At 33.5% G+C, this 15,856-nt stretch overlaps 2 protein-coding genes across 3 annotated transcripts; one reads left to right on the top strand and one right to left on the bottom strand.

Annotated features, from left to right (window-relative positions):
* Positions 1-447: 447 nt before the first annotated feature.
* On the bottom strand, positions 448-7,559 carry LOC18435531 ((DL)-glycerol-3-phosphatase 2). Of its 2 annotated transcripts, XM_006845575.4 has the most exons (6): positions 7,154-7,248; positions 4,600-4,824; positions 3,667-3,727; positions 2,763-2,910; positions 2,091-2,170; positions 448-925 (listed from the first exon to the last, which is right to left on the bottom strand). In XM_006845575.4, the coding sequence occupies exons 1-6, from the start codon at positions 7,221-7,223 to the stop codon at positions 799-801; spliced, it is 711 nt and encodes a 236-aa protein (XP_006845638.4). In that variant the 5' UTR covers positions 7,224-7,248; the 3' UTR covers positions 448-798. The 2 variants fall into 2 exon arrangements, with proteins under 2 accessions (XP_006845638.4, XP_088709069.1); XM_088852943.1 differs by lacking the exons at positions 448-925; positions 2,091-2,170; positions 2,763-2,910; positions 3,667-3,727 and adding an exon at positions 4,045-4,468 and having other exon boundaries at positions 7,154-7,559.
* A 4,488-nt stretch (positions 7,560-12,047) lies between these two features.
* On the top strand, positions 12,048-12,615 carry LOC18435530 (histone H4). Its single transcript, XM_006845574.4, has one exon. The coding sequence runs from the start codon at positions 12,100-12,102 to the stop codon at positions 12,409-12,411; it is 312 nt and encodes a 103-aa protein (XP_006845637.1). The 5' UTR covers positions 12,048-12,099; the 3' UTR covers positions 12,412-12,615.
* The last annotated feature ends 3,241 nt before the right edge of the window (positions 12,616-15,856 follow it).

Below are 15,856 nucleotides of genomic sequence, written 5' to 3'. Positions count from 1 at the left end.
TTGGGTCCAAGTCCAAGTTCAACTCTAGCTTGACGCCACATAGCCAAACCATTTTTATGTGTGTGCGCGCATGTGTATGGACTTGGGGCGTCCACCAACTTGGGTTCGGGGTCAGATCTGGGTCTGGATCTAATCTGGATCCAACCTGTTTAGAGCCCTACACCCAATAAACCCACCGAATTACCTTTTTCTCAAAGAATACAATAGTAGTAGCAATTCAAGTAACCCTACCACCAATCCCTACTGCTCAATTTTGTGATTAACGCAACATTGGTTCAACCAAACACAACGAGGGCACCCCAAATCTCATTGTTAAATATTGAGATTATCATGAACATTTCATTCTACAATACAAGGAATGGCATCGCATTTAGGTCTTTTGGGGACATATACCATATCCCATAAAAGAAACATGGTCAAATACTTAAATCCAAGAAACAAGAGACATAGTTTAAAGTCAACTGGTAATATCAGGCTCAAAATCCTGACGAAAAAGTATCAGTTTTACATCTCTTATGTGTGTGCCAAATCAGAGCAAAATTCCGCACAAGCTATACGGGCCAGTAAATCTTTCAATAGAAGGATGATACGAGTTTTTCTTTTTTCTGAAAGATTTGTGTAAAAATAAGAAATCTACAAGTTTACCCAATTTTTACCAACCCTTGTGAACCAAATTTGCGAACTGATGCGAGAATTACAAATTCTCTTGATTTTTACGTGACAAATAAAGCATGAAAGATACCAAGAATCATTACACTATGGCTTCATTATCAATATAGTCGTCTGATATTTTTAGCTTCAAGTATCCTCAAAAGGGTGTAAACCCCAGTCACTTGGTCTGAAATCCAATAGGGAGGCAAGGACCTGGTCAGCGCCCTTGTGCAAATCATTGTCCAAATTGGGGTCCGGAACCATCACTACCCACCTGCAAAACCCCACATTAACAAAAGCCAATAAAGAAGAAGAAAGACATAAGCCTCCTAGGAATCACAGAAAATTCATTAAGAAAAAAGTGAAAACCTGGTCAGTCCTGAAAATTGGATATTTGAAATATTGTATTTTTCAAGAATCAGGATTTCATTGTCATACCACTCCCCCAATCTACAATCCTTTACTTCTTTTTGAGTATGTGGGATTTGAAGATGGGACGCAGTTTTGCATAGTCAATTCCACCATAGCTATTACAAAGATGGGACAAGGTTTTGCGTAGTCAATTCCACCATAACTAATCCAGCCATCAAATCCTAACCTCTTGCCTACAAACTGGGGGTGTCTATCGCTAGGCTAAAGCAGTGTTACGTGGATACCAACCCACATGTTGGTATCTAGTATGTGTCTAAACGTCTACTACGTAAGACTAATACTAAAAATATTATTATTCTATATACAATGTAAGTTCCTATAATTGTTCAACTAAATCAAGGTGTCATTCACGTAGCGTTGGTAAACTATTTCAGACGTCCCTTGTTGAGACATTCCATGACCAAACCTTACCAAGGGGGTCTCCTAATTTATGTTTTCTATTACCTAATATATATAAAGAATGCCTATTTCGTACATCAACACCAAAGGTGCGCTTTGGTAGCGTGTTGTTTTCTGCTTTTCAAGTGGTCGAGGGATCAAGCCATGGGGGGTCAGTTTGTTGAAGGTTGCTAGCTTTTTAATGGTACAAAAAAAAAATACTCAATAAATAAATAAATAAAATGAAAGGGTGCAAGGGTAGGAATTGGAATCCCATTGCAAGGTGGGTTGATATCCACTCTACCACCTAGACCTTGAGGTGTAAGTGTTTAAAGTAAGCCAGACACTTATATCTAACGTGTCAATACATACTCGAAAACTGATGAGAACATCATCATACATATACGGCCAAGAGTCGATATCATGCTAGGCATGTGAAACCAAAGAAAATGCAAAGTGTCCATGTAAAACACTAGGCTAAAGCCTAATGGATAATTTCTACATTACCAATTACCAAAACTTGAAAGCATGTAATAAAATTACAAATACACAAAATCCAATTGTAGAATGGAAACAAACTAAAGAAAAACAAGCTTTTATGGCAACATTAATAGACAATATCTACTTACATTCCAGCAGCCTTGGCAGCTGCCACACCAGATGGTGCATCTTCGAATATCAAAATTCTATCATTATCCAAGGGAGCACCCTGAACAAACCAGACTTTTACAATCAATAATGAAAAAGGTCAAAAAATAACTATAACAGAATGGATCGAAGCTTATATTTTTCTGTTTTAAAGAAAAAAAAGAAGACATCACTAAAAACAGGAGGAAATCATGGGTAAATATTTGATAAGTATTTTATTTTCAAAAGATAAAATTTTCAATGAAAATAACAATAGTCATTTCATTATGTTGAAAAATATTGCATGTTATTCCTTTTGCAGGCACTATTTAATGACTAAAACAGAAAACCTGATATCATGGGTATTAAATTGTCGCATAAAAAGCAATTTTATTGAATAAAGTAACCCACCACCCCCCCCCCCCCCCCCCCCCCACACCTTCATATAACATAGTAGTTGGGGTCCATCAGCATTATAGCAGCCAGTTATTTTCATGTCACAAAAAATTTTGTAAACCCTATAATATATGGTAAGTTGCGACACTAGCAGTTATCGACCATGGCATGAGTCTGCCAAAGCCAGTCATAAGCTAGCCAAACCATAGAAAAACATGAAAATACTATTCATAAGAATGGATAGACGTTTACCAAATATCAAAGAATAATTTCAATACCTCAAATTTTTTAGCTGCTATAAGAAAGATATCTGGGGATGGCTTCCCTTGTTTAACTCCTGGCTCATCACCACAAACCACATGATGCATCATGGAGATTGTATCCTTATGATTTGTTGTCTTCAACTCAAAATGTCGTCTGTGAGAACTGTGAAATTCATTATTTGTAAGATTAGGGAAAACCAGAGGGATTTATTTTCTTTATTATATAAGAACCCTTCACAACAACAAGAATAGTATGTATCAAGCCCATACGCTAGGAGGAGTTTTTGCCTTTTTCCTTTTTTTTTTTTAATCTGTAATATCCCTCGTGGGTTTCACATCTATATTAGCATGAAATGGGGTTTTATGACGTTGAAACATAAGACATTAAGCATCTGAGGCGTATTAATTTGCCAGACATTCACTTGATCAAATACAAAGTGTTTGACCATTCGTTGATTCACAATCACATGAATTATGGAAAGAATGCTGGTATGTTCTGATGAATTAGGGATATATTACTAATACCTGATATATGTAGAGTTTCTGTTTCTTAGAGTCAGACATGTTACATTCTACGAACTGTCTTTTCTTGCATAGAATGATAGCTAAGAAGTCTCACATATGACGAAGTATGAACCTGACTGAATACATAATTCAAGAATTACTAAATTTCCCTAGTCTTTTTGTGTATGTATGTAGATAAATGGATAGAGAAATATTACATTTCCATCATATAAAGGCATCCGTGGGCACAAACAACACACACACAAAGTCCACTCAAAAGTATGCTTTGAATGTGGAAAATTGAAATTAAATTAACAAAAAGAAGGATCAATCCAAATTCGTGTTTATATTATTGCGACAACAACACAGTATTTACACGTAAATATACACTACACAAAATTTAAAGAACAGTTACCTTGTTGCCACACACATCGGAACCCTGTGAGCATGAAGATGATTGATCAAACGGCTCACTCCTATCATCAAAATATAGGCATTAATACATTGAATCATGCATCACAAGTTCTTAATAATAGCGTCAATGAAGGCTCTAAGCAGATCTATCTCACTATGAAATGCTACCAAAAAACAATTGCCCCTCCCTCCCTCCCTCCCCCCCTCCCCCCCCCCCCCCACAAAACCAAAAACATTGGTATGTTTCCAAGTTGTGTAGGGTAGAGAAGTTTTCAAACAATTTAAGCTACAAAGAAAGTTAGGATTATTTTATTTATTTATAATTATTCTTTTTTCTGACAAGTTTCTAGTGGAATGTATTTGGATGAAGCGAAACTAATTTTTGTGCCGAGGAAGAACAGAACTCAGGGGTAATTGGTTGACCAGATTGAGCAGTATCGGAAAAGGGTCATCCCACATAAGAAACTCGCGAAAACTTATTACATTTACTAACACTTTATGAATTTATTAGAGGAATTAATAAGTTAGAAACAAAATAGTACGAATGGATCAGTTGCCCCTCCATTACATGCCTCAAGTTAATTGAAAAACAATTTACAGTTCTCAGCTAGGCCAGTTATAAAAATAGACTTTGGATGCTGGCTGAATCAACCTGCTACAAATGTTGTTTTAAAACACACACAATATGCAGACGCAAAATATCAAATAAATACCTTAGGAAGCATCAGGGAGCCGATACTCTAAAACAATGGGAAGTTCTAATGAATCCTCTAAAAGTAAGTTTGGCAAAATAGACTTCATATCTGTTATAAATGGCCATTCATTGTAAATAATACTTTCAAATAGATAGATATATGACAACTTAATTAAACCACTCATAGAATCAGTGGTGCAGGCATGAAAATGACTATGTTTAAAACTTAAAAAAAAGTACCTGGCATCAGTTTACAAGTCGGAAATAAGCTTTTAAGCATTTCCTCTCTTTCTCTAAGAAACTCCTCAGGGGAGAGAATGCCATCTAGTCCTGTTTCTCGAACAAAAACTTGAGCAGCCTCAGTTGCCTTCAGTCCAATCAATTTTGATTTCAATGACATGTCAAAATGTTTTCCGTATCTAGACAAGATCTTTTCTTGGACAATAGTATAAAATATTTCTGTATCTGCAACCAAACCAACATAAAGAGGTAGAGCTAATGGAACATAGCAAGAAGTAACCATGTCTAGAGCACAACAACATGGCTCATCTAAACAAGCAGAGTTGAGATGAATGGCACGAGTAAATCCAAAAAGGACTTTGCATTTTCCAAGTCTCAGAGAGCTTATTTCCAAGAGCATGCAACTTAAAGGAAACATGCACTTCTAGATGCCCACCAAATGAAATAAGTTCAACTCCTATAGAAGAAGGCAAGAAAGAGGAAATTCCAAACACCTAAGAGTTAGAAACACATTACTACAACCAATTTTACATCACTTAGATTACAATTATTTTCTAAAAGAAATAACACTCCAAGCAAGGAATGGACATTTTTCGACCTAACAAAACACATAGTAATTATATTTCAAGAAATGTAAACCGAAATTGTTCTCATAAAAAAAGTAAAATTCATTCCACGTGTAACTTGAAACAAGTTTTTGAGGCTTCCATAAAATTCAATTTTGGAACAGCAACACAAGTTCTTCATTTTCTATGACCCTACCATCCAACAACACTCACGATATTTCATTTGATTGTTCATTGTCAATACAGGATTTGAATTCATTCATTTGTAGCACCCTCATTTTTACAAATATTTTAGAGAAGTATCTTGAGTTTCTTCCATGTAGATTGGGTTATGGGTTACCAATATATTCCTTATTATAATAAATTTTAAAGCTGGACTTCTTGGTGGGAATCAGTTATCAATGCCGTATCTTGTCAAAGTACATGTAAGAAGGTGAGTGATAGAAAACCCAATGGAGAATCAATAGCAAAAAGGCTTGGGGTCCTCACATTAGGGAAATTTTCGGTTAAATTCAACAGATATAAAGATCAACCCTAGATGCATTCCTCAATGGGAAATAGATGCTCTCTAGGTCTCCATCAAGCAACCAACTATGGCATTCATTTTGCAAATTGGTAACCTTTAGGCATATAAAAAAATCTATCAGCACCTTTTGTATACTAGATATTTCTCATTTTATAAAGATATAATGGAAGGCATAGGCTAGCCAATCTTGGGGTGTCAAGAGTCTCAAGACCAATATCAGATATAAGAGATATTTCTGCCTAAAATTCATCCACAACCTCACTTGACATGATCTTTTCTTTTCCTTTTAGAAATATTACTAGATACTGCAAAATTCATGGTTGTCAACCATTTGACCATAATAAAAGCTCTCCAAATATAAATAGATGCCCTTTAGCCAAAATTCATTCACTATAGATCACTCCAGGCCAATGTTAAAAAACAAAGCTCTGACTTGGAACTTGGCAGAGTCCTTTGTCTGAATCGTCCATACAGACTCAACCAAGTCTGTACAAGTCATACCACTAAAATATAGAAATAGGCCGAATTTGGCCTGTTCCTGCTCGGACTGGGCACCTTACCGAGTTGGAGGAACTAGGCAAATCCGACAGGACTCGCCCCGGTTGTAGAAAAACTGCTCCAAGCTAACCATCTCGGTAACAGTTAGACCTTTGCCCACTTCGAAAAATAACAATCTATTAATTACTTACTTCCACATAATGATAATTCAGATATAAAACATATGAGCACCCCATAAGCAAATCATTGCCCTGCTTTTGGAAACAAAGATAGCAAACCAATAAAATATATTTCATTTATCAAAAAACCCAACAATATACATTTTGAATCAATTTGATCTCAGGATAGATTTTGCAAAACAGGCCCAATAAATTAATGTAAGTTTACAAATTTGACTGGAAGTAAAGGCCTAAAGTATTATGGATTCTAACTGGTAGATCACATGAATTATACACATTTCGAATCGATTTGATCTTAGGATAGATTTTGCATAACAGAACCAATAAATTAATGTGAGGTTACAAATTTGGCTGGCAGTAAAGAACTAAAGTATTACGGATTCTAACTGGTAGATCACATGAATTATACTATTCAAACATTAAAAAATACATTGCAGAACTACTTTGCTTGCTATTGTAGTAACTTTGATGAATTCTTTTTGGTTTGATGATTTCAGAACAATGGTTACGCGCAAAAAAAATGTGACCCAAAATGAGGAGGAGCTCTTATTAAATGTCCTCTGAAATCCCACCCCAACTCATAAACACTCCCCATATAGTGCAAACCTAACCATTAAAGCTAGGTTTAACAATCACTAAATCTTTTGAATTATGAGAGAGAAAGTCCTTCCGAATAAGGAGAGAGAAAACCCAATTGTTTCAAATAAGAATTGGACCAAGCAGTAAGAAACAGCAAAACAATGTTCATCAAGGAGAGAGAGAAAATCAGAAAAAGGGGAAGTTACCAAGTAATAGCCCATCCATGTCGAACATGACGTGGGTGATGGATTTTTCAGAGAGAGAAACAGTCCCCATCTTTGCTTCCTGCTTTACGCTGCACTTTGTGGAGCGATCAGTTGAAGGAGAAAAACTGAAAAAAAATGGAGGAATCTTCCTGGTGTGTTGGAGTGAGAAAAGAAGAGGGCGCTTTAGTTTGAGGCCTGCAGAAACACAGGAGAGGGAACCAATCCCCAATTGGCTTTTTGCACCAACATTGACCCCAAACATGTTTAAAGTTTCTCTCTCTAGAACTAGGTCTTCTCTCTCTAGAACTAGGTCACAGTAAAGTTGGTGAAAATCTAATTACTTTCGATCAAATTTTGGTAAAGTTTTATCTTACACCAAAATTAGCATACATTGCTAAATTAAATCTTGATAATATTAGTATATATAAGAATACGACTATATGGGAATATTCATGGTAACTTCACAAATGACAAGAATAAATTTTTATGGGTGTGGTTTGCATTAGGTCCAAAATAATCAAAGTAAGTTGCACCTTCGATTAGTACCGAAATATGCTGAGTCACTATCAAAAATCTTTATGAAAGCCTTAAAATTTCTTAAATTTTATCCTTAATTATAAAATTTAAGAATTATAAAATAGCGAATAGTGTAGATCAAATATGTATGTGAATAGTTGAAAATCTTAAAATTTGACAGTCTAGATATTATATTACAAAAGATAAATGATCCTATAGGACTCTCTCCTACTCATGTGTGTAGGATCCTTAAAAGATCGCCATTAAAGTTGGTATAAATTTTTATAAAAGTCGAATCCCACACTCATGGGATAACTTTTTTAGATATTTATGTCAACTGTAATAACAATTTTTTGGGGTGCTACACACGTGATTAAAGAAACGTCCTATAGGATCATTGCTCATTTCAAAATGCAATATTTCTAAAACTTAAAATCTACTTTTTCTCATATCCATACATCTAGAGGTCGAGATGATCGAATTGAGACTTTTCAGCATCAAAATAACTTCTTCAAATGATTTTTTACGATGTGTTTTAATTTTTTATTGTTCCAAATTTTTTATACCCATGAGGAAGCAAAATACATGCTTGCTTCCATGGATGAAAATCTATACCCATGAGGAAGCAGAATACATGCTTGCTTCTAAGGGTGAAAATCTATACCCATGAGGAAGCATAATATATGCTTGCTTCCATGGGTGAAAATCTAATGGGGCTTCGTTGGACCTCCAAAATTTGCATATCCACTTATTATAGGAAATAAAAATAAAAATAAAGAAATGCCCCAAGAGTGAATGCAGATAATCTATTTGGAAGATCAAATAGTTGTTTTAAGAAATCAAATTTCTATACTATTTGCTTATTTAAAAACAAAAAAATGTTAAAAACATTTCTAATAGGTGAAGTATTTAATATTTTGCCCAATTGCAACTATTTCTACTCAATGCCGTATGTTCTTTTGTGGATATTTTGAAATTAAATAAAAATATGTGGGAGTATCAAACTCTTCATCTATTAGGGCAATTTAATGGATTCCCCGACAAATTTGATATATATTTTTTTATACAATGTTCATCTCATGAATCAAATTCATTTTGCAAATTAAATATTGTCAAACTACAATCGGAGAGATATGCTACGTAAACATTTCATTTCAAAAAACCTCCCAAAGCACACAAAATAGAGGGTCCTATATTGATCTAGGGGCCGGTTCTTAAATTTCAATGGTGCCTTGGTGCAACATCTGTGTTCAAAACACCAATATCTCATCGGGTGACTCATTTTCTGACGTGCTGGTGCTGATTTACTGAAATACAAATACCAATATCTCAAAAATACCAATATCGTAAAACTGAAATATCGACTTAAAAATATGAATTGCAAGTTGTTTTAGTGAGATATTGGTGTTTGAGAATATTCATACTATGATATTTGTTTAAAGAAATATGATATATGAAACACACGAGTACCTAATGGGATGTTTAGAGTGGACATCCGTTTTTGTTTAGATTATGAGTGTCTTACATAGATTATTTTTTAAAAATTTTGTTTGTTTTGACTAGTGTTCGTAAAATCAAATAAGAACGGCTAACCGGACTTGAGGATTACAGCGGTTAGAATCGGAACCAAACTTACCGCGCGGCTAATCGAACTAACCGGTTAACATAGATATAATGTATATTATGTTATTATATGCATTTATCTTAATAGTTTTTTTTTTAGATAGTCAAGGTGGATTAATTACATCTTTTCTCGAGCCTGCCATCAAATCCAAATTCCAAAGTTTAAAATTCGAGAGGGTTTCATATCTTTTTGCTTTGAAAAATAGAATGACAAGTTAAGAAAGTAATAGGTAAATGAATATTTATTTTACAATAATTCAAACTAAAGTAGCATCCTTTTAGGCCATAATCAGGATAGGATGCTGCTATTGTTCTACATTTCCATATAACAACAGTTGAACAAATAATTTTATCAAAAAAATATTTTTATTAAGCAAAATAGAAAACCACTTCCCATATTCATTAAAAAATATTATTAATAATTTTATCAAAAAATAATTTTATTAAGCAAGATAGAAAAGCACTTCCCATATTCATCAAAAAACATAATTTTATTAGAAAAACATAATTTTATCAAAATTTTAATTTTATTATGCAAAATAGAAAAACACTTCCCATGTTCATCAAAAAATATAATTTTATTAAAAAACATATTATTTATCAAAAAAATAATTTATCAAGCAAAATAGAACATCGCTTCCCATATTCATCAAAAAATATAATTTTATTAAGCAAAATAATTTTTTTTTGGAAAAATTGATTTCTCAAAACCCCCTAAAATCAACCAACATTTCAAGCAAGAAACAACCATCAATGTTCGAATAATCGAACAAATCAACACACATGAATTATAAAAGCTTTAATCATCTTTCAAATGCACTAAAATCTCGTAAAAAAATATTTGGTATTTTGGATTTAATTGATAAAATGATGGAAATTTTAGATCTATGCAATTTTCATGATATCGTGCAACAAAAAAATTCATATAAAAAAATTTACTCAATCATAAATAAAAATACCGATTTTATTCGAGATACGAAGCCTTGATGATCAAAATACACAATTAAATTTGATAAAAAAATGACAAATACATAATAAAAAATATGTTGTTTTGGATCAAACACAAGTTCTTTGTGCAACAGCTTGTTAGGCCAAAATCAACCCACTATCAGTGTTTTGAAAAATTGAAACATGAATCTGATAAATACTTCGAATATATATCAAAACCTTCAAATTTCTTCAATAGGTATTGAAGATATTATTGAAAGAATGGCGGAAATTTTCATAAACCTAAGGAAACCGCCATTTCAATCCAATAAATTCATTTTTTTTCAATGTTTAAATCCAAATTCCTTGTTTTATATTCATTATATAGTGATTTTCAGCATTAAAACATGAAAAAAAGCAAAAAATTGCTGGAAAACGAATCAAAAGTATTAATACGAAACAAAAGTATTAATACTTCACCGTTATTTCATTAAAAACCTTGTTAAATCGGCTAATCGGACCAGTTAGCAAAATATAGGCCGGTTTGACCTTAACAGATCGGTTTTTGGCCAAAATTTTTTTGAGGGCATCTCATAAGCTACTAAACACACAAAATCGGCCATAATCGAAGTTGGAACCCTAAAGTTTGCGATCTAACTGGTTGGTTCCGATTCTAATCAGCCGATTTTTCTAACACTGGTTTTGACTGGAGTACAATTTGTAAGGTGCCCCTCCTACAATTTCTAGCCCATTATTGACCTATTATGATGATATCCTCGATCTATTTTGAAATTTGGAATAAAAAAGCAGTAATTGATGTGCATGGGCTCTCTTTCCATTGTTCTTGAACACATGAGTACAGTCATTCGCTATTTACAGTTGGACCCCTCATTCAAATTGGCTAATGTGAGACTGAAAAGAATATGCAATAAAATATATGTAAAGGTGTAGCATTAGATAGTAAAAGTAGCACTAAGAGATAACAAAGATGTACTCTCTCTCTGTCTCTCTATCTATCTCTGACGTATGAAATTGTATCTATCTCTAAATCCCTCAATGTTTTGGGGATAGAATGTGCCTCTCCCTTATGAAAGCATCGCTGTTATTTTGTTATTAAAATATTTTATAATATTATTTCACATTTTAAGCATTACTTCTAAATACATTTAAGCATTATTTCTAAATACATTTATTATAAATTTTAAGCATTATTTCTAAATACATTTTAAGCATTATTTCTAAATACATTTATTTAAACATTTTATAATATATGAAAGTATATATATCTAAATTTTTTTTTTAACCTATATCACTTTATTTCTCTTTATCTTTATCACTGATCTCCAAATAATTATAAATCTGTAAAATAATAAACAATCATTTTTTTTCCAATTTTTTAACTTACCATATTTCTTCTATTCTTAAAAAACTTATTTATTATTAGAAAACAAAAAATTCCTTAAAAAAGGCTTCACAGTAATTTGGGCACAATGCCAAGAGTTAAAAGGATACAAACGTCATATAAGAAAATAGACAAGGATATTCTCGTCATCCACAGAAAACAAAAATTCAAGGTGGGGCAATTTCGTCAGTCCCACAAACCGTCACAATTGAAAACACAAAAAGCGCGAAAGGAAAAAACACAACGCGCGCTTTCATTCGATCCAAGCCAAGCGCTCTCATCCAATCAAACTTCACCATTTCTAATCCAACGATCCAAAATCGAGAACTGCCTCTCCCTCAGATCGACCCCAAATCTTACGCGTCAAATTCACCCGGAAAGGCACACCAAATAGCTATATATACCCCTCCCATCACTGCCGTTAACATCACAAAGCTTTTGAGTGGGAACCAGAATTGTAGAGAGAGAGAGAGAGAAAATGTCAGGAAGGGGAAAGGGAGGAAAGGGATTGGGAAAGGGAGGAGCGAAGAGGCACAGGAAGGTGCTTCGTGATAACATTCAAGGGATTACCAAGCCTGCAATTCGCCGTTTGGCTCGAAGGGGAGGGGTGAAGCGTATCAGTGGTCTCATTTATGAAGAAACCAGAGGTGTCCTCAAGATCTTCCTTGAAAATGTAATCAGAGATGCTGTTACCTACACTGAGCATGCTCGCAGGAAGACTGTGACCGCCATGGATGTGGTCTATGCCCTGAAGCGTCAGGGCCGAACCCTCTATGGCTTCGGTGGCTAGGGTTTGGTTTCTGGCCTCTTGGGCCTTGTGCTGTAAATTCAAGTCATCCATGGCCCTGTATTTCTCCCCTTTATCTTTTTTTTTTTTTTTGGTGATGTGCGGTGGTTTCAGATGAAATTGTTTGATTTCATCCTCTTGGTAACAGTGTAAACTGTAATGAACTTTTAAGGAAAGGATATTGGATTAGTGGGGTTTTTACTGTTTCATTTCTCTTTAGTTTCTGATTTTTTTTAATTATTAGTAAGTAATCTGGTAATTCCATCCAAGCTTTTAATACTGGAAGAAAAAAGTCCATTGTTTGTTGTGCTGTAATATACGGATTATTAATGTCCATGCTCCAGTTCCCTTCTGATAGTTATAGAGCTAATGGTTGGATGAGCAGGAAAGAAGGTGAAGACGATGGCTGGCAACAAAATTTCAATACTTCTGTGTTTGTTTGGGTAAGCCATAAGATTACTTGAAACCCAACTCTGAGGGAAACAAAAATAAAAACTTATTTCATGCATTGGATCCACTTTGATCTAGCCACATAATACGTCACGTTGAATAACTATGATCTAATTAACTACATAAGCCAAAAGAACTTCGAACTTTTCCTTCTCATATTTTCCAGTTACTCCCATGAAAAAATTGATTTGATTAGTAGGCATAGGTGGCCAGGGTGTGGATGCCACAATATGAGTCCATTCTCACCAGATCCAAATGTAATGTTTGTGGCACCCAGACTCCATTCTCATTAGATCCAACTTTTCACAGTCGAAAACTGCCTCTCCCTCAGATCGACCCCAAATCTTCCGGGTCAATGGTCCGCCCTGCCCCCATTTTGGGGACCTTTAGGGGCATATTTCAGCCCAAATTTGGCTTCGGCCTCTCCCTATACATGAAAGATATGAACTATAGAACCTGATGATAATCAATAACTTATTTCGATAGTTTCTTTATATAAACCCAAGATCTTTCCAGTTCTAAAAGCATTCTAATCCTAGTCACTTTTCTTAGATTTTTCACCTTCATGAAAAAAATATAATACTAAAAGGAGTAACTCTATCGAATAAAAGAAAATCACCACAGTCATTATATGATATAATTGTCACACCATATACAGTTTTACCCAAAGAATTAGGGAAAAAACAAGAAATAATACCTCACATTGTGGAATAAAACAATTATACTAATTTGTATATGCAGTCTCTAAGAAAATAGGCAGAATGAATAGAAAGATTTGTTTCAAAGGAAGTAACTCCTTTCCTTCCAAAGGCAGTCCTGTTTAAACTACCTTCAGAATTAAATAAAAATAAATTTCATATAAGTTAAAATAATAAAACCTTAATAGATCAACTAATGGCCAAATTAACTCAATTAGACATAAAAGGAATTCCTTCTCCCAAAATCAGTATTCCTTTACCAACTATTCTTAGTCCATTACCAAAATCTTTTGATAAAAGAAAATCCAAAATATCAGAGCATGAGACAATGATGCTCCAAGAAGAAATAGAACCAATCATAAAAGATACTATATAAAACCAAGAAAATGCTTTTATGGATACTACACTTATTGACCTAAAAAGAATAGCTTATGGTAAAACTTGAAAATCAATTTCAGCCTTACCATATCATAAACGACCTACACCTGTTGATGTTCAACTTGAAGAAGATGCTATACAACAAGTTGTGTCATATTCAGGAAGATCGATAAAAAATATTAGATTTCATGAGGCACATGACAATGTTTGCTTCTGCAAACAAAATGGCAAGCAACCCAAACCAAGAAGTTGCCAAAGCAATAATCAATGGATTCACTGGCTGGCTAAGAGGATGGTGGGATTTCTATGTAGATGATGAAACCAAGATCAGAATTCTTACCAATACAAGACAATGGACCGCCAGGAATGAACAAAATCAAGAAATAATTTATATTGAAAGTGATGCAGTAAACACCTTAATATATACCATTACACTTCATTTTGTAGGCAGTACAGCATTAGTAGCAGCAAGATCAGAAGATCTGCTCTCTAATCTTCGTTGTCCTACATTATCTCATTACAAATGGTATAAGGATGTCTTTTTTTCAAGATTATTAATAAGAGAAAACTGTCAACTAGTCCACTGGAAAGAGAAATTTATTGCTGGTCTACCTTATTTATTTGCAAAAAAAGTCAAAGATAGACTTAGAAAGAAACATAATGGAATTATAGTATATTTAGTTTATACCCTTGGAGAACTCTCAGCAGAAATATGTGCTGAAGGATTAGCTTTACGCATTGATCTTAAACTCAAAAGACAGTTAGATAAACAACAAATTACCAAGAGAAAAGAACTTGGTGATTTATGTGAACAATTTGGATATTATCTAGATAGGAAAAATATGCTTGAAAAATTATATAAGAAAAAGAAAAAATATAAAAAAGACAAATATAAATCCAAATCAAATAAAGTACATAAACAATATAAAAAATCTAAGAAAAAGTTTATAAACAAATTTTCTCCAAATACAAAGAATAAAAAGAAGCTTCCAGTATGTTATAAATGTGGAAAGGTTGGTCATTACAAACACCAATGCAAATTAAAAAAGAAAATAGAATCATTACATTTAGATGATTTAATTAAATCAAAATTATACAACATAATTAATTATGATTCCATATCTTCATATTCTACTGAATCACATATAGAACATATTCAAGATGATGACCTTTTATGGACAGAATCATCTGATTCCTCAGACTCCTCAACAGACACAGAATCATCAAATCAAATGAAAGATACTACTTGTAGTTGTCCTATACCTACACATAAGCTTCATATGCTTACTCAAGAAGATAATTTAATATTAGATATTATTGAAAAAATTACAGATCCAGAGAAAAAAATATCTGTAATCACTAAATTTATTACATTAACCAAAACAAAAGCAAAAACACCTCCAATCAATAAAACACCTGATGAATACAATTTTGCTTCTATCATAAAAAGAGTAAGTAAACAACATACTTCTCAACAAAAAGAACCTTCAATTTCAGATTTAAACCAAAAAATCAAAGAGGTCAAAAAAGAAGTATATCAATTAAAAAATAGGATCAAAACTCTAGAATTACAACAAATATCTCAACCCGAGACTGATACAGAAGAAATAGAATTTGATCAGCTCATGAGATATGAGCCAGATCCACCAGAAGATATACCAGAAACTTCAGAAGCCAAACCTCATGTGGTAACAATTCCTTCTGTTAATTTAATAGATAAAATTATGATTAAAAAATGGTTAGTTCAAGTTAAGATAATTGTAGCAAAGGATTATAGTTTCGAAACCTCAGCCTTAATAGATTCAGGGGCTGACCTTAATTGCATCAACGAAGGTTTAGTACCTTCCAAATATTTTGATAAGACAACTCAAATATTAAATACAGCAGATGGCAGTAGACTCTTTATCAATTATAAATTATCT

The sequence above is a fragment of the Amborella trichopoda genome, chromosome 12 (genome assembly GCF_054954075.1).
Source record: "Amborella trichopoda isolate Santa Cruz 75 chromosome 12, AtrichopodaSantaCruz75HAP2 v2.0, whole genome shotgun sequence".
Classification (NCBI taxonomy): Eukaryota; Viridiplantae; Streptophyta; class Magnoliopsida; order Amborellales; family Amborellaceae; genus Amborella; species Amborella trichopoda.
Note: the sequence above shows the minus strand (reverse complement) of the source record. Positions and strands in the feature narration are given on the sequence as shown.

Coding starts and splice junctions, on each gene's coding strand:
- LOC18435531 (XM_006845575.4), bottom strand. CDS start 7,223: ATGGGGACTGTTTCTCTCTCTGAAAAATCCATCACCCACGTCATGTTC. Junction 2,911..3,666: donor CCGATGTGTGTGGCAACAAG/GTAACTGTTCTT, acceptor TGAATTTCACAG/TTCTCACAGACGACATTTTG. Junction 2,171..2,762: donor TAGCAGCTAAAAAATTTGAG/GTATTGAAATTA, acceptor TGGTTTGTTCAG/GGTGCTCCCTTGGATAATGA.
- LOC18435530 (XM_006845574.4), top strand. CDS start 12,100: ATGTCAGGAAGGGGAAAGGGAGGAAAGGGATTGGGAAAGGGAGGAGCG.